General features: G+C 32.5%; 3 protein-coding genes across 8 annotated transcripts; 1 reads left to right on the forward strand and 2 right to left on the reverse strand.

Moving 5' to 3' along the window:
• The first annotated feature begins 188 nt into the window (after positions 1–188).
• Positions 189–7,170, forward strand: LOC100741891 (bcl-2-related ovarian killer protein). 3 transcript variants are annotated; one of them, XM_012394771.3, is made up of 5 exons: positions 189–907; positions 5,707–6,018; positions 6,294–6,684; positions 6,759–6,817; positions 6,900–7,080. In XM_012394771.3, exons 2-5 carry the CDS (start codon positions 5,752–5,754, stop codon positions 7,032–7,034), a joined length of 852 nt encoding a protein of 283 aa, XP_012250194.1. In that variant the 5' UTR covers positions 189–907; positions 5,707–5,751; the 3' UTR covers positions 7,035–7,080. The 3 variants fall into 3 exon arrangements, with proteins under 3 accessions (XP_012250194.1, XP_012250193.1, XP_012250192.1); XM_012394770.3 differs by lacking the exon at positions 189–907 and adding an exon at positions 3,357–4,100; XM_012394769.3 differs by lacking the exon at positions 189–907 and adding an exon at positions 5,277–5,393 and having other exon boundaries at positions 6,900–7,170.
• Positions 7,171–7,250: 80 nt separating this feature from the next.
• Positions 7,251–13,907, reverse strand: LOC100742010 (intraflagellar transport protein 80 homolog). 4 transcript variants are annotated; one of them, XM_003486112.4, is made up of 16 exons: positions 10,691–13,907; positions 10,455–10,633; positions 10,241–10,351; positions 9,985–10,163; positions 9,814–9,903; positions 9,599–9,736; positions 9,405–9,529; positions 9,083–9,331; positions 8,835–8,998; positions 8,565–8,762; positions 8,337–8,487; positions 8,092–8,263; positions 7,904–8,026; positions 7,690–7,829; positions 7,478–7,616; positions 7,272–7,381 (listed from the first exon to the last, which is right to left on the reverse strand). In XM_003486112.4, exons 1-16 carry the CDS (start codon positions 10,783–10,785, stop codon positions 7,283–7,285), a joined length of 2,352 nt encoding a protein of 783 aa, XP_003486160.1. In that variant the 5' UTR covers positions 10,786–13,907; the 3' UTR covers positions 7,272–7,282. The 4 variants fall into 4 exon arrangements, with proteins under 4 accessions (XP_024220275.1, XP_024220273.1, XP_003486160.1 ...); XM_024364507.2 differs by having other exon boundaries at positions 7,251–7,403; positions 10,455–13,907; XM_024364505.2 differs by having other exon boundaries at positions 7,251–7,406; positions 10,455–13,907.
• On the reverse strand, positions 13,904–26,433 carry LOC100749345 (multiple epidermal growth factor-like domains protein 8). The gene is made up of 25 exons (XM_033318478.1): positions 25,917–26,433; positions 24,897–25,211; positions 24,668–24,831; positions 24,319–24,596; positions 24,056–24,240; positions 23,614–23,962; positions 23,307–23,518; positions 22,993–23,226; positions 22,552–22,839; positions 22,304–22,441; positions 21,974–22,218; positions 21,275–21,892; positions 18,281–21,178; positions 17,789–18,213; positions 17,375–17,718; positions 17,090–17,295; positions 16,742–17,021; positions 16,456–16,657; positions 16,358–16,384; positions 15,940–16,255; positions 15,672–15,847; positions 15,325–15,578; positions 15,118–15,129; positions 14,834–15,021; positions 13,904–14,758 (listed from the first exon to the last, which is right to left on the reverse strand). Exons 2-25 carry the CDS (start codon positions 25,099–25,101, stop codon positions 13,904–13,906), a joined length of 9,099 nt encoding a protein of 3,032 aa, XP_033174369.1. The 5' UTR covers positions 25,102–25,211; positions 25,917–26,433.
• Positions 26,434–26,472: the final 39 nt, after the last annotated feature.

Here is a 26,472-nt window from a genome sequence, read left to right on the forward strand (position 1 = left end):
ACTATTTTAATATGAAAATTTTTATCATATTCATAATTTAACATTAACCTTACTATATCCGGTCAAATAACCGATTTTAAAATTTAATTTAAAAGTGTACATTCATTGTTATATCTTTTGTTCGTCCAATTTCATGTAAATTATTATACTAACAAAAATTGAGAAACTGATTAATCAGGTAATGTAAGAATTTACATAAAGTTAGATGAACAAAAGAAATAACAATGAATATACAATTTTAAATTAAATTTTGAAACCGGTCATTTGACCGGGCCTACTAAGCTTAATATTAATAGTACATCCTTATATTTTTCAAGCACTATCACGATCAGAAAATGTGAGTCTAAATTTTCATTCATTACAGTGTTATTACTATCTTAATTAAAAAAAGCAACTTGAAAAAATTATTAAATATTTCAAGATCATTTGATCAACGTGTATCCATTAATTGCAAATTAATCTCAAATTTTCTCAGAAATGTTTTTCGTACAGTGACTCAACCGTTGTACAGCGATGTAAGTAGGGATAACACTTGTACGGCGTTCACGCAACATCTTCAAGCTACATCATGTGTAGTTGAAAAGTCACCAGTATTGTTCGCGCTGTGTTCTCTACAATTTCGACGGTGCGTCGCGCGTTCCCCGTATCCTTCGATCATCTATAGCTTCTTTTTAAATTGTACAACAATCTAATTGACGTAGATAGATTCACGAATTCTAAAAAAGGGAAAAATATGAATTGTCTGTCATAGACAGCGTAAGCTTTTAATATAGTGTGTTCGATAAAGTAGTGATTAAATGTACAAACTACGAAAGTGTTTGGAACCGATTTCACACGTGAACTGTAATCGTACGAACAACCGTCAAGAAAAATAGCGATAAATCTCTGTACTTCGTTAACATTCAAGGTAACGATATATATAGCTTCTTGTTGAAACACTTGCAAATAATTAATTGTCAATAAAAATAAATAAATAAAATTGTATGTTAGCCAATAACGACAATGTAACGATATATCTCTCTCATGAAGAAATCGTTTCTTCGAAATATATTTCGTAAGAATTACGAAAAGTGAGTTTTTAACTAAAGTGTAATGCTTTTAATTTTTCAAAAGTTACACCAAATGTCAAGTATATCAAATACTTTATTTTATATTTACAAAAAAATTGAAAAGCATCGTTTGTTAGTTATTGCAAGCGACAATAAAGAGATTATTTTTTGTATTACAAAACTGGCTTCAGTTTTTGGGAAATTTATAAAAGGAGGGGGGTATAGCCGTTACCTGAAGAACATGTAGCCCGCATCTTTTATTCGATGTCGTCTCGACCTATATTTTCGTACTGTTAGTTACACGTCGCCCTTTCAATTCCACACTTCCTCTTTTTTTTCTTTTCTCTACTCTTACGTCACCCATGAAATTTACCGGTAAACTTAATCGACGACATGATAAACTATGTAAATTTATGCAGGAAACAATCTATTTTCTAGATACGGTGTATTGTTGATAACTTAAGGATGGAAGACATCTATTAAAATAAGTGAAAAGATACGTTTCAATATGTTAGTTATGTTTATGTAACGCTACAGTTGATTTAAAAACAATTCTAACCATATTCATGTAATATTGCTCAATATATTGATCTGTAATACTGATAATATGTATATCTTTGAATTGTGATATTTTATCCTTTGTATCGTAGTGTATATGTGCAATAGCTTCGAGTAATGTTTGAAGATAATTAGCTGCCTTCTTTCTCTTTCAAGAAATTACTCTCGTTTAGCGATAATATGATGCTAATATATACGGACGGCGCTATTTTTAATGATTTACTTGATCTAATAGGAATGACTTGTACACATGTGCACGATGCATCACGTAACTAAGATAGAAGAAATTTACAGAGCCAGGAAAAATCATAATTTTTTAAATTAATAAAATACCAGGATTTATTATCAATCTGTTTTTAGGGGAAATTCTAATCACTTATTATAAATCTTTATAACTGTATCTATTTTAAAATCTATTAAAATGTATCTATTTCTTGAAAAAATTCAGTCATACCTAAATCTCTTATCTCCTTTCTTTTTCCGAAGTTTAAAATATTGTGTCTTCTTTGAAAATTTGTACTGTCTTTTCTTTATTTTTTTTTTTTTTTTTTTTTTTGTCGAAATCCAGTGTTATCAGTAAGTACGTTTGCAGCCTTTCTTTTTAGCAATGGTTGCCATTCGTATTTTGTGAATGACACCGGTGGTCTACGTGCTCAAAATACAAGATATGTTCACGACAAAAAGGTTCAAAGAATTCGAATCGTTCAGCATATATCGCCACTCAGAATCGTACTTTCTCGGCATAAAGAATCACAAGCAACTCGCCTTCTCCCGATTCGTGATTTATACTCTTCATTGTCGTTCTTACATTTACGTTGCCTTTAACTGCACTGAAAAATTTATTGACTTGCTGTGGTTCGATTGTCTGCCGCAGTTGTCCATTCACCAATTACACTCAATTTGTTTCTAATTGAATTTCAATAAGCTTACCGTGTAAAATGTTTATTAACGTCGAATAGAGTAAACTTTTCAGTTAGGCGATGCTTAAGATAATTAATTCGCGTGAATCACATGATTTAAATTTCTTTCACTATGTTAACGAAGTTAATCGTTTGCAAATCTTTGGAATATTTACAATTACTTCGTAATAATTTTATCAATAATGTTAATGATTTAATCATCTTAAACATCAGCTGACTGGAAAATTTATTCCAATTGGCAAACGTTAATGAACTTTTTTATCTTCGAGTCGAATTTTGCCAAAGTTAAATTTTTGAATTTGAACATTTTTTTGTACAAGGTTACTGTAAGTAATTCACTTGTTGTTCCATTACCCTGTATATTATCTTATCATCGAGGTTCAAATTGCAATGATAATATACGTGATAGAAAATATAAATATTTACGTATATTCTTTTATGAGTACCAAGAAAATTAGCCTAAAATCTAATCGCAGGTGACGCAAAAATTTCTTGCAAATGTTTCACAATTTCGGTCACGTTCATGTCATCCATACGTGTAGTTTCCACGTAAAACTTTTCAAACACGATAAACGTTTTTTACGTTATATAATTAACATCTGTCTGTGTACTTTTGTTACTCATACGCTCAATTTTTTATAGAGATAATTTCTGATGACTTTCTCGCTTAAAACTGGAAATATCGATAAAACTTCTTTTCCACTAATCTTTCATGTAATTAGAATTGCATCAAAATATATTTTAGCTATTTTCGTATACTTTGCTAAAAAGTTTACTTCAGAATCTATTCTTTTTTTCAATTTTTCCATCTTTTGACATAAATTCAGTTCTTATCATAATTAACGATTCTCGCGATAAATAATTGGCAATTAATTATGACTATGTCATATGAAATAATTAAAGAAACTGTAAAAACGATGTTAAATTAATCTTTTTTCTGTTCTGCTATCCTTCAAGTGTGTTTCTATGACCTAACTAATTGCTATCTTAAGCAACTCAATGCTTCAATTAACCAGTTAATTCAATTTAGCTTTCGCCTAATTAAACACCCTATTTCACCATCTCTAACGAGAATGATCGGCTAATTAAAAGGATTTAATCTCAATTGGGTGACTAGAATGTACAGTTTTTACAATCAATTTACTTAAGTACAAATTAATAAATATCCGCAGTCTAGTCATTAGACACTTCGCCATTGTTTATTTTACGTTATTCATTCACCTTGACCATTCCAAACAATAACTTACGAGTTCGATGGTTTTCAAAAAAAGCTAAGGGATCCGTCATATAAAAATACAAAACTGGCTTAATTAGCGGATACCATCGCGACACGGAAATAAGCCTTGGAAATTGATAAAACAAACGATTTAACAAGCCGACGCGCATTCCCCTCCAACGATAATCAACCGGTCAGCTACACCGTTGATAAGCGATAATTCAAAAACATATTACGCATATAATGTGTATGTGGAACGTGTTAGATGACAGTGAGTAATGAGGCAGTCGAGCGTTAATTACAATGAGACCAGACTTTCAATTGCGGGTCCAGGAGGAGGAGGAGGTCCTGCCAATGGTAAATTCATTCAGTTCATTCATTGCTGATGCGAAGATCAAATAAATTAAAAAGGAAATTCTTTCAACTCTCCGCTTCGATACATGCATAATCCTGCAGTTCTTGTAGGGTCTATATGAACCGAAGTGATATATTCCAATAGACATTATTAAAATATACACAGTGACTTGAATTAATTTTCGGAAACATTTGTTTCTAATACATAGTTGACTGTTTTCTAATATATTAAAACAAATATTGTTGTTGCTATTTATTCAATGTATACTTTCCCTAAATAAGAAAAAGGAAACTAAATAATACTTAATTTCATGCGGTATCTAAATATAATACGAGTTGCAGTAATATGGAATTTGAAGAAATAGTAATATTAGTTCATAAGTTTCATAAAGTTTCAAAGTTACGTTAAATTACAAGTTGCGCAAACAAGTGCAACGAAATTGCTAAACATAATGTTACGTAGGCTCTCAAAAGATAATCGGCCGGCTGGACATAGTTGATAATTGATAATTAACGAGCATCCAGACGAGACCAGCACAGACAATATGCAATCAGTTTTTCACATATTACCTATGACCTATTACTGTACAAATAAAATGATTCTCTTATCGGTTAACTTATAATTATAAAGTCACTAAGACCGTTGCAAAAATCTGTCAATCTTTAATTATCAAGTCTATTAATCGAACGGTTGATTTGTTCAAATATCTAAAATTTACTAAAAATCTACTAAAATCCACTACTAAAATCTACTAAAGAATAACTTCTCAGAACTGGTATTAATATCCACATAATGTTATCATCGCGTACAATACTCGATTGTGTTATAATTGAAAGATGACCTTAAACATGAGGCCAAACGAATACCTTAATTAGCTCGCTATTCTAATTAGGCTGACCAACGATTGGACGACCATGATTTTGCAGTTAGATGAGCGGATATCGCGCTAATTTAGAAATGACACACATCGTGCCTAATTCCGCGCTAGTTAAGGAGGCAAATGATCGAATAAAAATGAGTACATAATATGCACACAATGAAAGTGTATCTTAGCGGCGCGGCACACAAAGCGCTGCGCAGCATGTCAAATAGCTGCGCTAAATAAGGCTGCCAGATAACAACAACTGTACTCGCCGGTGGAATAATAATTGTGTTACGATACCTGGCGTAAATGTACTATGGCATTTTGTAGTGGTAAAGACAAAAAATGCATCTGTGTGTCTCAAGATCATCATACAGAAACTGAAGATATTCATCGATGGACTTTGCCGTGTCTTTGTGACGACCAGGAAGAGGTTTCTGTAAAATTAAATTATCGTCAGAGCAAGTAGCTGTTGCACATTACCATTCAGAAGTCTTATTACGTATCTTATTAAAATTTTTACTTTCCTCTATAGCCCTAAGAAAATCAATATGTAATTATTAAATATGAAATCATATAGAAATTTGGTCCAAATAGATGTGGTTTACAATTGGAAAATAGTATAAATTAGAAATTGCCAAGAGGCTGAATGTTTAATTCTTTCTTCCATAAAAGGAAAAAAGAGAACAACCTATCCTACGAGATAAGATGTCAAGTTTTTTTAACGATCATTAAAATTCTTTAAGCCTGAAAAGCCTGAATGGCAGGAACTCTCCACGGAGGATTCTTCAATGTCTGGGCTCGTCGGATCTTTACGTGGCTTGGAGGATAATAGTGGGAACACAGGGCAACCGTATCGTAGGCACAGCCTCGCTTTATCTCTCCACTCGAATTTAGGCGCTTTTCCGCTTCCTAACAACCAAGAAGCTTCGCCTTTTCACGTCGTCGATTCAGCACGAAGAAGATTCAGTAATGTCAGCGACGTTGTTTCCAGAAAGATTTCTCATACGATTCGATGGAGAACGGTTTCAGCTTCGATCGAGCTCACAGTATCACAGGTATTTACTTACGTATCACCATCTGTAACATTAATCTCTTAATGTAAGTTAAATTAGTAATATAGTATAATATATAATATAAAATTAGTTATATAATATATAACAATATATATAAAGTTATACAATATATAATTAATTAGTAATATATAATATATAATCAGTAATATATTATTAATATGGATTGGGAATCCAAGTGATAAATTAAATCTTCTTCCGCAGTTAACAGATTAATTAGTAGCACAATGACAATTTAAATAATTAATGTATATGTGTAGGGATCGTCGTTATGTGCTCAATACATCCGAAATCGTTTAAAACGATCTGGAATTTTTCACCGAAAGCTGGGTCTGAAAAGAATGAGAAGCGCCATGTTGCTTCCTGGAGGTGCAGTCGTTGGCGAAGTTTATCCAGAATTAGTATCAGTTGGAGCTGAACTGGAAAAGATGCATCCAAATTTGTTCAATCGTGTTGCACGACAAATCGGTTGTGGTAGTTTCTCATCAGAACAGTCTGCCAGCGAGGCCATTGCCGATATCTCCAGGGAAATGATCAGGAATGGAGAAATGACTTGGAGCAAAGTGATAGCCCTTTACGCGGTTGCTGGTGGTATTGCCGTAGATTGCGTACGTCAGGGTAAACCTGAGTATTTACCTGCTATACAGAGAGGTAGTTATTTTAAAGTTGAAATGCTATTCCTTTAATCTTGATCTCCTTACGCTTAAAAACATTTTTGATTTGAGGTATGACGGATGTATTAGAAGAAGACCTTGCAGCATGGATTCAAGCTAACGGTGGATGGGTAAGATGAAGTGCATTATATAAGGAAGATATAATACCCGAATGTTCTTTAAATTGAAAAAAACATATATTTTTAATTTCAGTCCGCTTTAGCAACACGATACAGACCTGTTACAAAAGAAACAACGTGGTATTCACGGAAACTTATATTTTTATTTTTATTCACCGTCTTGCTCATTTTTATGATCTCTATATTTTTAAAATTTGTAGTTTTATAATACATATAATTATGTAATATAATTACATAAAAAAGTGACTTATACTGTATAGTATTTAAATGTAAATTCTCATTTATGTAAAATATTTGTATACTAGATTCCAAAAGTTAAACAAATCATCGTGACATTTATCTCATCAATGATTAAAAATTTTGTTTAACTGAAATATTTGGAAACACAGGTGCTTTGTACTTTATTTTTATATATTTTAATAAGTAATTTGTATAAAGAAAGATACTGTTACGCTTTCAAGTATCCATTTCTTGCTTCATTGTTTCGTTCTTTTGTATTTCTGCTTCCGGTAATTCAATTTCGTCTCGCTTAAATGGAACCTTTTCAGTAGCTTCCTGGTGAAAATTTTTTGTCTCACTGCTTGGTAAAAATATAAAAATTATGTGCAAAATATTCGATATTGTGCAATGTGATAAATTTATTCAATTTACTTGCGTCTTTGCAACGTTTGCCATATATTCAAGAAAATTTTGGTTCGTTTCTTTCTTATTGATTACTCGAAGATATTCTTTTCTTGCGTTCAATACCTCATCCAGTTGCTTTCTGTGTCTAATCGCTAATTCTAATGCTCTAAATCAATAATTAATACATTAAAAATAGCAATATTTTTGAAAAATTGTTTTATAAATTTGAAAAATGGTACCTATTCCAATTATATATTTCAATGTTAATTCGTACAGCCTCCTCGGTTAATCCGTTTTGTAAAAGTATGCCTTCTGCAGTTAACAGATCTCCCGACAGAAGCGCCATTTCCGCTAATCTTTTTATTTTATTTGGTAGACTCTAATTTCAAAGATTTAAGATTATCGGCTTATTTAGAAAATGAAGACATTTTAATCTCATGTTTTTATTATTACCTTTATATACTGAATATAATTAACTTTATCGTATCGCGAAATTGCTGCATATGCTTCTTCCGCAGCATCTAATTCCTTATTGTCAGTTGCCATAACAGCCATGCAAGTCCACAATACTTCATTCTACTCATAATCTTTGTGTCAAGAAATTTCGATTTATTCGAAAGAAGAGGATAGATATTAATTACCTGAGCAATTCGACAAAGAGACAGTGCTTCTTTCCATCTTTTGTTCAGTATATGTTGATGAAGACTAATAAAAAACGTATAAAAGGAAGAAGCCACTAATGCTCCATCACCACGTCGTATCATTACCATTCCATTATAGACATTAGCTATACTTGGCTGTTTACCAAACTCACTAAAAGCATTAATAAAACATGTATTGTTATTGAGAAATAACGAATCGCATTTTATACAATAGAGTTAAAAACCTGCTTTCTTTATCGATCCTTGTTTTTCGTATAATCTTACGATCGCTATAATGCACACAATTAGGACACAACCATACAGATAATGTTGCATCCAACATCGCTGCTAAAACATTTGCATCAGTCGCCCATGCAATATCTTGTGCCATAGCAGCTAAACAAATAAAACGAACAAGTATAAAGGTATCCCTAGCAAATTGTATAAATAAATCTTTTTTTAACACTGCGTACCTATTTTACATACTCTACCAAAACCAGGGATTCGTATAGAAACTAGAAACAGATCTTTGTTTATGTCGATTAATGCTACTTGTCGATCAGTTATTCCGCCAACATGATTCAACGCAACCCTTGTAATACTTTGAAGATGTGTGTAAGTCTGGTTTTCTGTTATAGGTTTATTATAAGCCACTTCTAATACATGAAGAACTAAAAAATTTTGTAATAATCTTTATATATTTTTACTTCCTCTTTTTTATTTAAAAACTTATTTTATCATACGTTTTTCGTTACTTTGCGATCGTATAACTAAAGTATCAGAACATAGCGATACACAAGGTGGATAAAGTCGTTCCTGTGTTATTCCTTTCCATTTTGGAGTTCCTAATAAACGACCTTGATAACTGTACAATGATACGCTATTCCATTCAACTAATAAAAAATGCCTTTAAAATAATGCATTTATAAATTATTTCGTTTTCTTTTAACCTCTTAATATATTTTTAATATATAAAATAATTAATATCTACTTTTCTGCAAGAAGTACCGCTGATACACTAGTATTTTTTAAATCGAATATAGCAGGAGTATTCCAATTTGCTACCGAATAAACATGACACTGTGCCGGTGTAATTACAACTAAATAATCAAAACCAAATTCCAGCTGCACCACGCGATCCGATATCTCTAATGTTTCTCGTATTTCATTACCCACATTTCTGACTTCAATTACTTTTCTTTTGACCAATGTGGCTTCGTAATTATTCCATTCCAATCTTCTGTTTTCCGTTCATATGAAATACGCAAGTATGTATATATTTACATAATATTTTATTTTAATGATTTTTGTACCTGTCTATTATATGTCCTGTTGATACAGTTCCATTACTACAAGCCATAGCTACTTGTGTACTATCACTTGACCAAGCAATACTGTATATACTTCCAGAATTTATTTTTTCTAATGAATGAGACCACTAAAAGTATATGCATATCAGTAAAAAAGAGTACATAAATAAATAATAAAATATGTAATATGAACTAACTCCTGTTTTATCACAAAGTTTGATTGTGTTAAATGATCCAACAGCAAAGTAATCCCCAGAAAAGCTCCAGCTTACTGATGTAATAGGATAATCTCCTATGCTACTAGAAAATAGCTGAGTACCATTAGGATCCCATACCTTAAATGAAAATTTAATTTCTCATTGGTTCTTTCATTTGTATAATTAGATTTTTCTTTAAATTTGTCATATTCCACCTTATATCTACAATCTTCACCACCAGAAATTATCAATCCATGAGTGTGACTCCAACATAAAACCAAAACCAGACCATCATGAGCCAATAACTGAAAAAAGATCTTTTTTCAAATATTATTTCTTTCTTTAATTGTACAAATATCATATACATTTGTTAAATATTATTTAACCTTGCGAGGTTTGGAATTAGAATTAAGCGACTGAAAAGTTAAGTGAGCTCCCTGAGAATATAATACTGTCGTACAATCTGAACTCCAGGCAGCAGATAGTATGGGGAACATGCCTTTAACAACAACAGAGCGAAGCATGCCACTACGTGACCATACTTTTATCAAACCATCTTCACCAGCTAGGATTATGATAAATTAGAAATTTACCAAATAATAATTACTCCAATAACTACCTCATCTAAGATGTTTTAATTACCAGTCAAAAGTGCGGAGCCGTCACTACTCCATCTGCCTACTGTCGTTGCTCCTTTATGAGCATCTATGCTCTTTTCTATACGTCCATTTTTATTAACTAAATGATATTTTCCTATGACAAAGATATCAAAGCAAAAACTAGTAATATTGAAAAATGAAGTTACAACCAAAATAGTACATTTTAGTATTACATCTTTAAGTATGAAAACAAATACCGTCGGCTGTAGTAATTAACAGAACATCTAACGACTGTTTTTTAGTAATTAGCGCTGCATAATTTGGTCGCGGATGCCATTGCATGTCGGTCGGATAAAAATCATTAGGAAATTCCGTAACAATGCTAGAATGTGCGGTTCCACCTTCCAAATGCCACGCTATTAATAAATGATCCTCTCTGAAAAGGTAATCACTTAGATTATTTATATTTTTTCTCGTAAATACAAAATCATACCCGCATGAATAAATCTCTTCCGTCGAGCTCCATGCTACACAAGTTACCAAACGCTTATGACCATTACGATTTTGTGCAGATATTTTAAATCTCATTTTATACGTATCTGTCACCTTAACCCCTGTCTAAATGTACGTGTAAAAACGTTTGCGGCTTCACGTGAAATTACCATGCACGTAACATCGAACAACATTCTATACATATACAAATTCGATCGCATGCTTGGAGCAACCTTGAAGTCCGGGAATTTGTTGGTGTATAGTTACTATAGTAACAGAATGTACACCTGCGTATTATACTTTTGATGGGATGAGAACTCATCGGATGAAACCCAATTTTACACACGTTTATTAAAGCTTTCTCAATACAACTCATTAATCTTCATTAGCACAACCTCAGATTCCTCCCCACAGTACAAATAAATCCACGAAGCTGGCGAATCCTTGTAGGGATGTCGGCACCCGGACTTCACAACCTTTTCATTATTACTTTTATAAACGATGGTGTCTCATAATGTTACAAACATTTTTTTTTGTTTACGCGATGATACAATGCCGGCATTGGAAGATATCGCTTACATTGAATGCAATGTAATAATTATACATATATAAAATAGAACATTTTGGAGATAACGCTCAGATCTGTACAACCGAGAAATTATACATTTACTGTGTATATATAGTATGTATATATATATATAATATATCTCTATTCACGTAAATCTATATAAATGTACATACATGTTAGTTTGTATTATTCTTATACATATGCTTACAGGCTGTCGCGCAAATCTCGCGATGAATATTAGGATAGTTGGTCGCATGAAGATAAACGAATAAAATTGTACACCATGATGAAAATGAAACATGAAAATGATATGCTAGTAAGATAAAAGAAAGAAATACAGAGAAATATAGCAACAAAAAAGACGTGATACGTGATGACGAGACTTATGAAACAAGAAAAAAAATAAAAATAAATTTGGAGATTCAATAGACAGGATGTGCTGCATTGTCATATGCACACTTATCAATTACTCAGTGTATCATCGTTCCTATAATCAAGGAACAACCGTGCATTCTTACAACGTATTGATGACATAATTAGAATGCTCCCAAAAGTAGTTTGAAAATTTCACACTGTACTTTTAGAAAATATTACTAATCCTATATTATTTATTAAGAATAAATACGATAGTTTTACTCAAATACTACTATACATATTAATTATATCGCTGATAAAAAATAAATTGCGTTAAAAAAATTGAGTTGAATAATATATAAATCTTTTAGTTTTGAAAACTTTTTCTACAAATACAGTGGGAATTATTCAAATCATGTAACAACTATCCTGAGAAACAATCTGTACAGAATACATTAAACTCGTTTGATACTGCATAACAGCTTAGCATAAAACGCCTCGTGATATTTACACCTACTTATGTCACTACATCGCTCACTTTCTCAATTAATTTGCTTATTATAATTATCCTAAGAGTATGCATTATTAATATCATTACATCAACATCCTATGTTTTACTTTTATATTTTGATTAATACGTAACCTTGGTTTATCATTTTTGATAAAGGACGCGTTTTGCTTTCAGTTTCGCCAAATTCAAATCACTATTGACGATATCGTACTATTAATATTTTTACAAATGATATTATATGGTATCGATAATTAACATTTGCAATGTGCATCTCTCATATTTACAATATTCTCTAATTAAAATCTTTTACATATCTATTGTTTCTTGTCATAAATAATATGTCATTATGCTATGACACTCGTATTATTCCTCATCAGTTTTTTTTGGCATAGGAACCTTTTCGATGCACGCATTATCGAGCTTCTTTCTAATCAACTTCTTCTAATACTGATCGTTTTTTTAATTATGCGGATACAATTCATTTTCGATCGCAGCCCTAACATACTTTTTAATATAGCATACAAACACATGAACATGTGCACTTATAGTGAAATAGATATAGCAAGATCATAAAATTAATTAAAATTAGTCACATGAAAGTGTACTGATTTTAAACGTAAAAACAGTAATTTAAAAAGATCCATGGAAAAATAAGGTGGTCGACATATCAGGAGCATATGATCAGTTTATGAATGATTTTTACAAATTCAAAATTTTTCCATTTAGTCTATGCTAAATTAATTGATATGTTTACTTAACATTTAATTTATTACCTTGCTATATCTCTTTTACTAAAATACGCGTCATATTTGAAGATCACCCTGTTTATTAACTGTCAGAAAATAGCAGTGCCAGTTGACATATTACTATCGTATTTTTGTTGCACTGCATATAATCTCAAAAGCGTTTATGGTGAAATATTATATCATTTCAAGCTTTATAATTTGTTCGATACCTAATATTTTAATAATTCATTCATAATAATAACAACATCAGTTGTCTTAGTCACTCACTTAGATTCGCACATTATCATTGAGAATCTCATATTTATTAAATTTTTCGGCAATTTTATTCTAGATATTAGAATACAAACAAGATTTTAATAGGTAGAATAATACCTATAGCTGCCTTTTTTATATTTCCCTTCATATGTATATTTCGATTAGATGGTAATGCAAAATTTCATAAAACACCGATAAAATCATCCACTTTCCTCAGAAGGTAGCTGCGAATGTTTCAAGACACAAAATCATGTCCCGTTACATAAAATGCTTCTACAAAATTGTATAAATTACGAATTAATACATAATTACAGATCTTTATATACAAACATACAGTCTCGTCATGGAATGGTATGACAATATATATGTAGGTGTGTATGTGTATATATATTATCATTTAGTTTAAATACCCCTATAACTTCTTTAGAACTATAATACAACCATTAGACTAAAATTTCATATTACTGGCGGACATCGAACAATGTCAACGATGACGAAAGACAAACATCGTTATTAAAGTTCAACAAGTGAAATCGTCGATTCGATTTACACAAGTTCAAAAAATATAAATGCTTTTCGTAGAAAGATTTTTAATTTATATGATCGCGTACCAAATACCACAAATAGGTTAATGATTAAAAAGATGAGATCAAACGATCGATAAAGATAAAAAATAAACATGATCGCTACATATTTCTTTTGCTATAGGTTTCGAGAGCATAAGCAGACTTAAAAATGAAAATAACGAACAGATGAAAATAAATGTTTACAGAAAGAAGCTCAGTTCAACGCGTGACTGTTTCTACGTCTTAGGAACACTCTACTGTTAACTGGATAAACTCTAGTTAACAGTATTAATGAGCTGCCAAGAGCTAATTCAACAGGAGCTTGTCGACCACCAGGCAATCTAATGAAAACAGTAGCTACAGCAGCTACTCCATCGTCAGTAGGCTCAACTGCTACCGGTCTAACGTCACTGTGAAAGCTAACTAATTTATTACGTCTGCTTTTCCGTTGAGGCGAACTTGCATTACAATCGTTACCATCTCGGTCATAAATGATGGTAGCCGATGCGAATGGTCTTTTAGCCATATGCAACATCTCGACAACATGCCTTCTCCGCGCTCTTCGAACATCCGCCGCCTGTTTCGCTTTCCACGCGACTACGCAACCAGCTAAAAATAAGAAAAAACAAGAGAAAAACACAGAAAAAAAGACGAACAAATCGATGTGAAGTTGATCCTGTCGAAAGAAGATCATCCCGTAAGCAGCTCGACCACTGATTTCCGGATGTACAGGATCAATTGCCCTTAATGCAATATGAAATTTCGTTTCGTGAAGTTCATGTTTGTCCTGTGGCAATGTTAAGACCAACCGATTCGTAAGGTTTCTAACAACCAAGAACGTGTTTCTATTCTCGATTGTTAAAAACGTAGCCAAACCGTTTGCATAGCGTTCCATCACAATGTACTGAGGACCGATATTCCAAGTTGGTTCGGTAGTAGTGCCGTTCATAGCAAATGAAAACGTATTATGAGGATGGAATTCGACAATTTTCATTTGGCTACGAGTTTGTTTATCTAACCATGTATTATGTGGATCCTTACGCCATATAAATCTGCTATCCAATTCGACCTATAGGTAATTTCTGATTAGAAGATATCTAATATTTAATGCCTTATAAATAAAAGAAGTATTTTAAACCCATACATCTTGATATCCAGTTGATGAATTTAATGTAACAACGAAAGAATCATCCCGAGGACTAAGAAATAGGTCTAAAGCCCCTTGAGTTACATCCACCATGACTCTAATATCGACATTCATAAAACGTGGTTGTACCATATAAAATACCGTTTGACCGGGATTCAATGGTTTGGGTTTCATTTTACATTCATCTGTAATTAGTGAAAGGAAGATTACTGATTAGTGATTAGTGATTAGTGAAGATTAATAAAAAGAAGTATATAATTCATCAATGGAGAAATACGAACCATAAGATCCTCCTGATATAATAAGATGTTGCAATTTAAAAAAAATAATATTTAATTAAAGTATATAATATAATAATATAACAAATGCACATAGCAGACAAATTTAGAAAATGTGATAGAATTTTTATATTAGAATATTTTTAAAATAAAATAATAATAAAATAATATGATGATGAAACTATGGCATAAACCTATTAAATAACCTACCTATTAATTTAGAATCAAAACACATCTTGTTGTCAACTGTTACAGTTTTATAACACTGATGACCCATAGTTGGTGTACCAGCATAATTTTCTTTACATTTACTGCATTGCACCATCCAGCATGGTGAGCCACCAGTGTTTGTACCCTTCATAGGTCCACTGGTACAAGTTGGATCACTTTCTGTATTATTACCACAATTACACTTTTCTCCAGTTACAGGATCACAAGTGAATCCGTGTCCATGACATTCACAACTAGAAAAATATATTTTTTACATAATACATAGAATTGTAAGTACATCTAGTGTAATAGAATACGAGTAACAAAGTTCATATAATAATACTAACGGTCGACATACGTCCCGAAGATCTTCTGTTCCTCTGAAATAACCAGTCATACATTCTCCACATTTGTCACCTTTCGTATTATTTCCACAATTTACGCATTTTGCTTTAGCTACAGGGCCTTCAACTAATTGCTTTTTTAATAATTCTATAGACATCTTATCAATTGAATTTGGATCCTATAGAAAAATGATATTTTCGTTTCTAAAAACGTCGATATTTATTCTTATTTTTATATATAGTTGTAGTTTCAGTATGAAGAATAAATTACCGGTACAGTCATGCTTTCATTAATACATATTCGAGTATGCCCATTGCAATACTCAAGACATGGAACACATTGTCCATTGTCCGCTGGATTTCCAACAAACAAAGGCAAACATTTGTCACATTGTGGTCCCATAGTGTTATTATGGCACTCTAAGCAAACATCTAATCTATCTGGGCCGGCGCAATTGCTATGACCATTACACTGGCACTGAATTGAACAATTGGCACCTACATAACCAAAGTCACAACGACAAACATTTGGTTCTATACACGTTCCTCTAACGCAACCTTGCGTACACATCGGGACACAAATTTTTCTAAAAAGAAAAAAAAAGAATAAATTATGTATATTTATAATAAAAATGTTATAAATATAAGATATATAAACAAATAATTCAAAATTCATACTTAAACCTTACCTCCCAAATTCATTAAATGATGATGGGCTGAAATAAATATAAAATAATTAATAAATTATCTATGCAATAAAATTAATGAAAAAAGAAACAAAAATTACGTTTCAGTTTTATATCCGTCGCCACACATGCATTCGAACCCTTCCTCTAAGTCGAAACATTTTTCACTTTTTGGAGAGCACGTATGGTGTCCGTTCGTACATTCATTTTCTGGTGGACATCTTACATAGTGCCAAGAAAATACTGGTTTTGATATTACATTCGGGATTAGCATTGTAACATTATCTAGGATTCCCAAAGACTCTAAATAATATAGGAGTGGTATGAATGCTGTAATTTTTCAAACGAATTACTAAACATTAAATACTACATATTATATTTGCTTACGTGGTTCAGTTTGAGGAAATTGTTGATCGTATAACATTCCACATGTTCCACCAGCTGGATGGTCTGCTGGTGCTTCAAGAGAGCCTTCTGTACATATTCCTTGTCCAGTTATATTGGCTGAATCCAGGGAACACCACCCACAATGCGAGTGTTTCAAACATGTACTGCATTGTTTAAAAACTGAACATGGTTCAGGACAATGATCCATATCGGAACTACGTAATACTAGTCCACATACACCGCCAGCACAATATAGAGGTTGATATGACGGAGAAATACACTACGATTTGTTAATTGATTGTAAGATTTCAGATAATTAGTTCCAGTTTCTCAAAATAATATATTTACTTCATTAAGCTGCGTCGACCATCTACATTCCCGCCAACCACCTTCGGCCCCCGTGCCTTTTAGACAACTTCTACAGTCTTTATGATCAGCGCATCGTTTTTCACATTGCGTACTTCCCATTTTAATACTTGATCGTTCAAAAATGTCATCTGGTACACAATTCCAATCGTATACGGGTTCTCCTGTTACTGCAAGTCCTAATTCCGCTATAAATGTTTTGAAAAATTATTAAGAATAAAAACTATTAAGCGCTTTGCATTTTTTGATATTTTTTTTAAGACTCACATGTTTTTAAGACCTGTCTTGTCCACACGCAACCTTCAAGGCTATTACATTTCTCACAGTCACTTGCTGGACATTGTCGCTCTCCACATTGATTTACATCTGTTACCGATATTTGTCTAATATTGCATTTATTTAATTCATCGCAATCTTTTTCGGACGGTATGCACTTTCCATTTGGACAGTTTGTACACCATTTGCATACTGGCTCGTCATTTTGATAATATGGCCATTCTGCTAAACATTCTGTGCAAGTTTTAAAATTTTGACATTTTCTACTGACCATCCATTCTGAATTACAAAAAATTCCATTTGATCGTTGAGCTTGTGTAACGTTAATATCACATCTAAAGCGGATATTTTTGTCATATAGTTGAAATCACTTATAAATATGTTCACCGAAATATAAAAATTTACCTGTCATCTTTATTAATTGATACTTCATTAGAGAAACAAAATGAAGCATTTTTTCCACTAATTGTGATAACAGAACAAAAGGAACATCCAAAATATTTTCTGCAAGTGATTTTGTCTGTCCAAAGATTACACAGATCTTCTGGTATGCTTATAAGTGTGACATGACTTTTAATTCCACCATCAAAACCACCAACTACATATACAGCATTAGATTCTGGATCAGCATGAGTCATTGCATGAGCATATGCTGGTGGTGGTGGACTTCCAATAACTTCCATGTCTTTTGTTATTAAACGAATCCATAAATTACATGAATATTTATAAGCAATTAATGAATCAGAAGTATTATGTGGATTTTGACGACCACCAAATATTACCATATATTCATCAGTAGTGACAGCAGAATGAAGAAATCTAGCTTGTGGCTGTAATAAAATGTTATTTTTATTAAAAAGAAAAAACTAAATAATAACTGATGAAATATTTACTTACCAAACTACTTCCATCAGTAAGATCATCATCAAATGGTGGAAGTACAGACCACGTGCGAGTTTTATAATTCAATGCATATAATTTATTAGAAATAAATGTTCGATTTATCGCATAAGTGTATCCACCAAAAATGTAAAAACTATCTGACTTGCTATGGTATACAGTTGAATGACCATATACTCCTAATGGTCCATTTCCAATTGTATTTATTGTATCCCAAGCTTCGGTTTCTAAATTAAATTCCCATACTGTATCGAGGTAACCATACTTAGGACTAAATCCTCCAATTAATATTAGACTTTCTGATTCTCCATTTCTACGCAAAGTTAATGTATGTCCCGCCAAAAGTGGTGGTTCTCTCTTAAATTCATCCTGTATAATTTGCATCCACCTCTGATTTTGCAAACTAAATTTCCAAAAGTCGCTTAAAGTGTTATTCGATAATCCTTGAATATCTTCTTGTTTCATTGACAAACCACCATAGACATATATTTGTTGCCTACTATGGACTATTTCAGTTGCATGGAAATATCTACCTTGAGGCATTGTTGCCTCTGAAGTAGATTCTACTGTAATAGGCATCCATGTATTATTTTTAGTATCAAAAAGTCTAATATCATTTAAAGGACCATGACTAAGAGAGTATCCCCCAAACATCCATAAACTACCCCTTCTGTCAGCAACCAACGTATGACCAAATCGCGGTAAAGTTTTTCTCAGGTGGTCTAAATGATCGGCTAAGTATTCGGAGTTAAATAGCTCAGTAAAAATTAACTGATGTTCTTTAATCTTAACTGAGCAATCACGTCCTCCATAACCAGGTGTACAAACGCAACGCCCGTAACCTTTATCGCAAATTCCTTGTTTCTTAGATGAAGTGCAATTATTAGGGCATATTTCGATATCACAGCTGATTCCTACAAAACCAGCTTTACATAAACAATTACCATTACGGCATTCTCGATTTCCAGGGCAGTCATTACATGTCATTATCAAATAACTTGCATTGAAACCTTCTACTTCGTCCAATTGTTTATAATGAACAGTAAGAAATCCAGACTTAGCTTCTACAGTAACAGGATAATCTGTACTTTCTGTACAGTAAACACCTAAAAGTTGACTCTGATGACTAGTCGATGATGAAACAAATTGAGGAAGTCCATCATATACATAAACACTATTTTCTTGGCAACTAACATTAATATCATCATGTATAGTAAATTGTATGACACTTTGAGTTCCTGAGAGCATGTTGTCTGATGAAAGATCTGTTTTTGGACTTACTATCCAAAGACACTCTCTTGTTGGAGAATCTCCAAGGTGACTTTCCCATAATGATAACTGTGAGTGTCTGCTGCCAAGACCTTGTTTGCCGTTTCCTTCTCCTCCAAGCATACCTCGAGACATACAACCATAGTAACACATTCCGCCATCTCTTGGATCACCATAATAGCCTTTTTTACAACGTTGACACATATCTCCTTGTGTATTATCACGGCAGAAGCATACACCAGTTTGCCGATCACAGATGCCTAAATCTTTGTCTCCATGTTCATTGCAATTACACTTTCTGCATCCAAGAGGTGTCGTAGCATTACCATAACTGCCTGCTTTACATTTTTCACAATATGTACCATTAGTCCAATCTTGACACTTATCACAAATGCCTGGTCCTTGTAAGCAAGTGGAATGATTATAGCAACCACAATTTGTTCTACAATCTGGCCCTGTCCAGCCAAGGTTACATTCACATTTATAGTCAGGTGCTTCACTACAGTAACCATTTACACATTTCTCATAACAAGTCTTAGTACAGTTTTCTTTGCCATCTCCATTGAAACCTCTTTTACACTGACAGCTAAAACTACCATGAGTATTTGTGCATACTGCATTGGGATGACAATCATGCAAACCCAAATCACATTCGTCAACGTCTGGACATTGAGCGTATGCCCAACCTGATTCATCTGTTTCTAAAGTAGTATTTTGATATTCATTGATGACTAAACTACAATTGACGTGCGGCTGATTAAAATCTCCTTGTACACATGCTCCTATAATAGGGTTTTCTAAACTGTAACACCACCCACAACTTAATGAGTGTAAACAGTTCGAACAGTTTGTGTGCCGACTACAGCTTTTGCATTGATCATTGCCTGTTAAAGATGATCCAGACCTTGACGTTACTCCCATTAAACCAGCTTGATCCATCCATTCTCGACACAAACCAAATTGATATTCAGATGTATATACCGAAAAAGAAAAACATTCCTGCGTGGCCTCACACCAGACGCATCTTCCGCGCTCATCTAAACATTGTGTACAATTTGAACGTTGTCTACAAGGAATTGGACATTGATCAAAACTAATAACTGCATTAGGCAGTCTACCTATTCTTGCACAACGAGCTTCCTCTGTCCACCATTCACATAAATTACTACCAACACAAGATTCACATGAAATATAATTAGAACAATTAGCACAAGCTGAAGGAGTGATAGTTAAATAATGCCACTCGCGAATAGGATTCCCATCTTCGTCCCACTCTACATCAGCTACACAACTTTCTGTTTCGTTAATTGAACGTGAGAGACATTTATTGATGATATCACACCAGCCGCACGAAGAATCAGTTAAACAGTGAAGGCAATTTTTATATTGATGACAAGAACCGTTTTGAAATGGCTCGAGATATTCAAATGTAAATACTTTTGGATTCTCTGTTTTTTTGTTGTGAGTAATTTCCATTTTACTAGCATATGCGTAACTTGTAGTAACCATTCTTTTCGATTCGAAATCTAATAAATATCTTCCTGGCAACAACATCATTTGATGTCCATCTGGCCATTTTGTTGGAATACATTGCGATGTCTCGGCAGTTAAATTTGCAACTAATTCCTAAACAAATTTAATGAAAGAATTTATACTCTACATTAACATACTATAAAGCAATTTAAATTGTTAAATTAAACAAAAAATAGATGTGCAATTTACCAATTCCTGAGGATCATCGCTTCTTGATACATGTAAAGTTGCACTATTATAACTGACACAAATTTTCAAATGCTCCACTGTGCTATCCCAAAAAGATTGAGGTGGTCTGAGAAAGCCAATTAATCTAGCAATCATTTCTCCTCCAAGTGCTGATTCTGTTTTTGCTCCTTGCATAGATGGAACATTAAAATCTACCGTAGTGGCATTAACTATTGTTACAGAGTCAGGCTGACTAAAGTTTACTGGAGGTTTATATTTTAAAAATGTCAATCCAGGCCTTTTATCCATTTCTCGACATTCTTCAACTTTCATAATTTCTGTGCCTTTCGGACCCCACCATCCAGGTATTTGTGACGGTGTATCGTCTCGAAGACCACAAACACCATAATTATCATCTTTATGATGACAACGTGCGTTCTGAACACACCACGTACAAGTTCCGCGATTTAGCTTATTCGACACAGATTTTTTTCCACGTGCAGTTGTACCCCATCCTCCACCAGGTTGGCCATGTATTAAACAAGAATGACAATCTCCAAGTGCAGGACAAACGCCTAGACAACGCGTTGTTTGAAGATTTGTTGTACAGTTACTACCAATAGTTCTGCCATAACATATCTAAAATAAATCAAACATTTTTGATATTAAATATTCATTACATAAAAAATAGTAGTTACGTTTTCTATATTAGGAAGATACCTCGTCTGCTGAGCACCAACCACATTCTGGATTAGCTGTGCATTCCATCAAACTTTTATGCCTTGAACAAATTTGCTCAGGTTCTATATTATCGTAATCTCCTGGTGCAAGCATTGGCGGTAATGTATATGCAAGCAAATCTGCATTTACGTTTCCATGATAACCACCGACTAATAGCAATGTATTTCCATTCCGCACATCTGCTGCATGTGCAAATACTCCCTGTTGTTTTGGATAACGAGAATCTAGAGTATTATAATAAAAGTTCTAAAATGAAAACAATTAAGATTTTGCTTGATTTTTATTTTAACTATTGAAGTTTTCATTTACCTTTGTCATTTAAACCTAGTACATCATGGCTTACCCAAGCATGACAGCCTAAGTGATAAAGATACATCTGATTATCATAACAAATTTCTTCTTTATTGTGTCTATGAGAATATCCGCCAAATACAACTAGATAATTCCCTGAAAAAATGTTTAATAGAATTTAATATGTATTTAATATGTATTTAATAGAATTTAATATGTGCTTTGTGATTTATTTACTAACAATTACAATAAAGACATATAATTACCTATAATATTACAAGTATGAAATGCCCGTTCTCTTGGAACATAAGTATCTCTCAAGTGTGCTCTCGGATAATGAATTTCAGACCAAACTTTTCTGTCAAGTTGAAATACAAACATTCTATCTGATAATTTACTGAATCGTGCTACACTGGCTACTACTCCTCCATAAACTAATAAAGAATTAGTAGCATGATGATACACAGTGGAATGTGCAACTACACGTACATCTAATTCTTTACCACCTCGGGGGTGTACTTCTTTCCATCTTTCCGTGGTTGCTGTGGGATCAGCTAGAATTGAAACAAATTTAATACAAAATATTTTTCTTTCCTTTTTTGAATAATAAAATAATAATAATGATAATATCATAATAATAATAATAACAACAACAACAATAAAGTAATAATTATAAATAATAAATATGCTTTGTTCAATAAACTTACATAAATTCAATTCAATCTTATACAAACTCGACGAAAATTCACCATCAACTGTACTACCACCAAAAAGATAAATATAATTATTTGCTAAAGTAAGAGTATGCCTTGTTAATTGCGGTGGATAAAATGGAGAATCTTTTGCTCGTAATGTCCAGGTGCGTGTGTTAACATTGTAATGCCACAGTTCATTAGATAAAGAACCATCTTGTACTTTCCCCCCATATATAACAAAACCACCTACCAATTATATAATTTGTAAATCATACTATAATTGTGTTAATTCTTCTTTTCATATTTTGAATAGGTGTACGACTGACCGTCATATCTACAAGCTGCGTGACCATATCGCGGGCTTGGTGTGGGTAATTTATCAATTGGTGATTTAGTAGACTCATTTTTTGCCTTAGATTCTTGGGCATAAATGTTGTCTCTAATAGAATCTTCTGCACTTTGTTCTTCCCAATTTAATACACCACTTTTTATATGAAATTTTTGATAGGGATTTAGGTTCTCAAGATTTCTACGATGTCTAATGTAACAGTAAGTAAATAGAAAAAATACCATTAACTGCGAATTAACATTATATTAATATTCAGTAATTATATTGTGTATCTTATTTTTTACCTTGTAGTTTGCGCATATCGAGGTCTAGGACGTCTAGAATGTTTTCTCCTAAGGTCATCATTTCTTTCTATCCTAACTGTACTTTTACTTGTTTCACTATTTCTGCCTTCATGAATTTTTTCTTCGCGATTTTTATGGTCTGCACTTCTAAATTTTGACCAGTCATGTCCATTTTCTGCATTTCCAAGATTACGTGAACTAAAAGTATTATTGTCTTTAATGCTAGAAAGTACTTTCCACATAAGGGACGATTTACGAAGACCATATAATTCTTTTTCATCTGTATCTGTCCGTTTTAATTCAGTAGCAAGAAGCATAGGATCCAAATATTCTGCAGATGAGATGCCTTCTGTTTTAAAAATACATGGTAAATAATTTTATAATACAGCACATATCCAAATATTTGTAATTATAATAAGTATATTTAGTACTTTTTGTTTACCTAGTTCATTACCATACTCGTCTTCCCATTGACTTGCGCTAAATCGATACACTTCCAAATTACTGAGTATATAATTCAAATCATAGCCACCAAACACATAAAGAGAATCAGTTTCTTTTATATAAATTGCAGTATGTGCTGCTCGTGGTCTTAATCCACCTTCTGAATGAGAAAGCCAGTGCCATCTATTTATCATATTTAGTAATTAGTAAATGCTAACTAATAGTGTTATATTTAATATGATAATATATTTAGTAACAAACTTGTTGCCCTCAGGATGAGTTCTGTGTAATGAACAAGATTGTCCTGAGTATCCATTTTGACAGTCACATCGTTTTAAACCACACTCTCCATTATAACTACAATTATTTGGACAAAGAGCTCTGGAGCAATCTCTGCCACCCCAATCATTTTCACAAAAGCAAGTATTATCAATACATTTCCCATGATTTGTACAATTATTTGAACAATTTGTAACTGAAAATTCTGCATGGAAGCCATCCAAAACATAATTTGTATCACTGTATAAGAGTATTAACATCTATAAAAAAGAAAATGAAGTTACTATATTTTTAATAATTATAAAATATGAAAGACTTTAAATTTACATACATAACCAGATGATGATGTCACTTGTTGTGGTTCTGTTTTTCCACTGAAACTACCTAGGAGTGGAGATCGAAAAGAATCTCCATCATAAACAAAAACATAATCATAACTACATTCTGTTCCCATGGTACGAAAACTTAAAGTGATAAACTGGCGACTGTTATTTGCTGCAAACAATTATAAGAAAAACAATAAAGAAATATTCTTATAAATATCATATTAAATTTTTTACCTTTTATAAGCCATTCACAATGCGAATCTTGAGTATAATTTGAGCCCAAAGGTCCATCACTAATGATCCCCCAAGAATCAGTAAAAACTTTCCTAGTTTTATCACATGGAATTTGTTTTGGAGATGTCTGTGGAGCTAATTCGAAGCCCCGCAACAGGCAACTCCATATTGTAATCCATAGCGTGGTGGACAAGACCCACCCCATTACAGTATATTCGCCTCACTGCTGCTTGATAAAGTAAAACTCATCATCCACGTTCATTGGTCTGTTTTTTAAGTAAGTCGGTTGTAAAAAGCTCATATAAAGAGTCATATCTGAAAGAACATGCTTTTCGTTATTTCAATTATTAATAGCATATAACATAGTTTTTATTTATGAAATATAATGTCCTTTTTCTATATAATAAGAAAATAATTATTATTATTATTATCAGATAGATAATTTTGCATGATTAATTATTAGAACAAAAACAATTATATGCTCATGTAAATCTATATACATGTTTTATCTTGAAACCATCACTATATCATATAATAAATATAGAAAAGCAATAATATATACATGTATTTTAGTTTACTAATAAATTAAATATAAAATTAAGAATTGAATGAAAAGAATTAAATTAAATTATTATCAATGGTATGCAATAAAACTTTTTTATTATAGTTGTTTATACAAACATTTATTAGCCAGTATTGTTAGTTCTGTATTATAAAAACAGTCTTAAATCACATCACAGTGTTCAAGTATACCGTATCACAGTCACGTTGTACAATAATCATGCAAGCGTCAAACATATCGTGACTAGAACTTTACACGCTTATTAAATAAAAAAAAGTTAAAACAAATATTGATTCATAAATACTCTAGTCTAAAATTTGTAACAAGCAACAAGACAACAAAACACTATAATTTTTATCAATTGAAACAAAATCAAGAATAACATTCTTTAACTAAATAGATACGATAGAACTTCAGCTGCGATTGAATCAAAACATTATGTACATACACACACATACACGTCAGAAAAATCTGCACCGTGCTATACTTTGAATAGTTGCATTCTCTGAACGCCAGTTATTTTCAAAATATGTATCCCGATTATCGTGACTCAGATATTGTTATGACAAACCGATAAGCAGTAAAATAAATGTGCAAATACAAACAGACAAGAATTATCGTGTAAACTCTGTTCAGCCTCGCCTGTTGACACCTTGGCTGTCTCTGCATACGAGGTCAGGGTGGGGGCTCTTCAACCGCCATTAAATTCCCTTCGTTTCGAATGCGGTCTCAATATTCGAAAGTTTCCAGGGACACTTCGATTGAAAAAACGCCATACAAAATCGCTTTCCGTCATAGGATCAATTTGGTTCAATTCATACCCACGTGACGTTGACCAAATCGCTTATATATTTCCGCAATAAAATTAAATCATTTTTTTATAGAATTTTTACACGTTCGCTCCTTATAATATCAAGATGTAACGTAGAGATGGATGATTTTTTTATTGAATACTTAATTGTATTAAAAATAGACGCGTGGTAACTTTCTTTGCAAATATGAAACGTTGAAAAA

The sequence above is a fragment of the Bombus impatiens genome, unplaced genomic scaffold, assembly GCF_000188095.3.
Source record: "Bombus impatiens unplaced genomic scaffold, BIMP_2.2 scf_0099, whole genome shotgun sequence".
In the NCBI taxonomy this organism is placed as follows: Eukaryota; Metazoa; Arthropoda; class Insecta; order Hymenoptera; family Apidae; genus Bombus; species Bombus impatiens.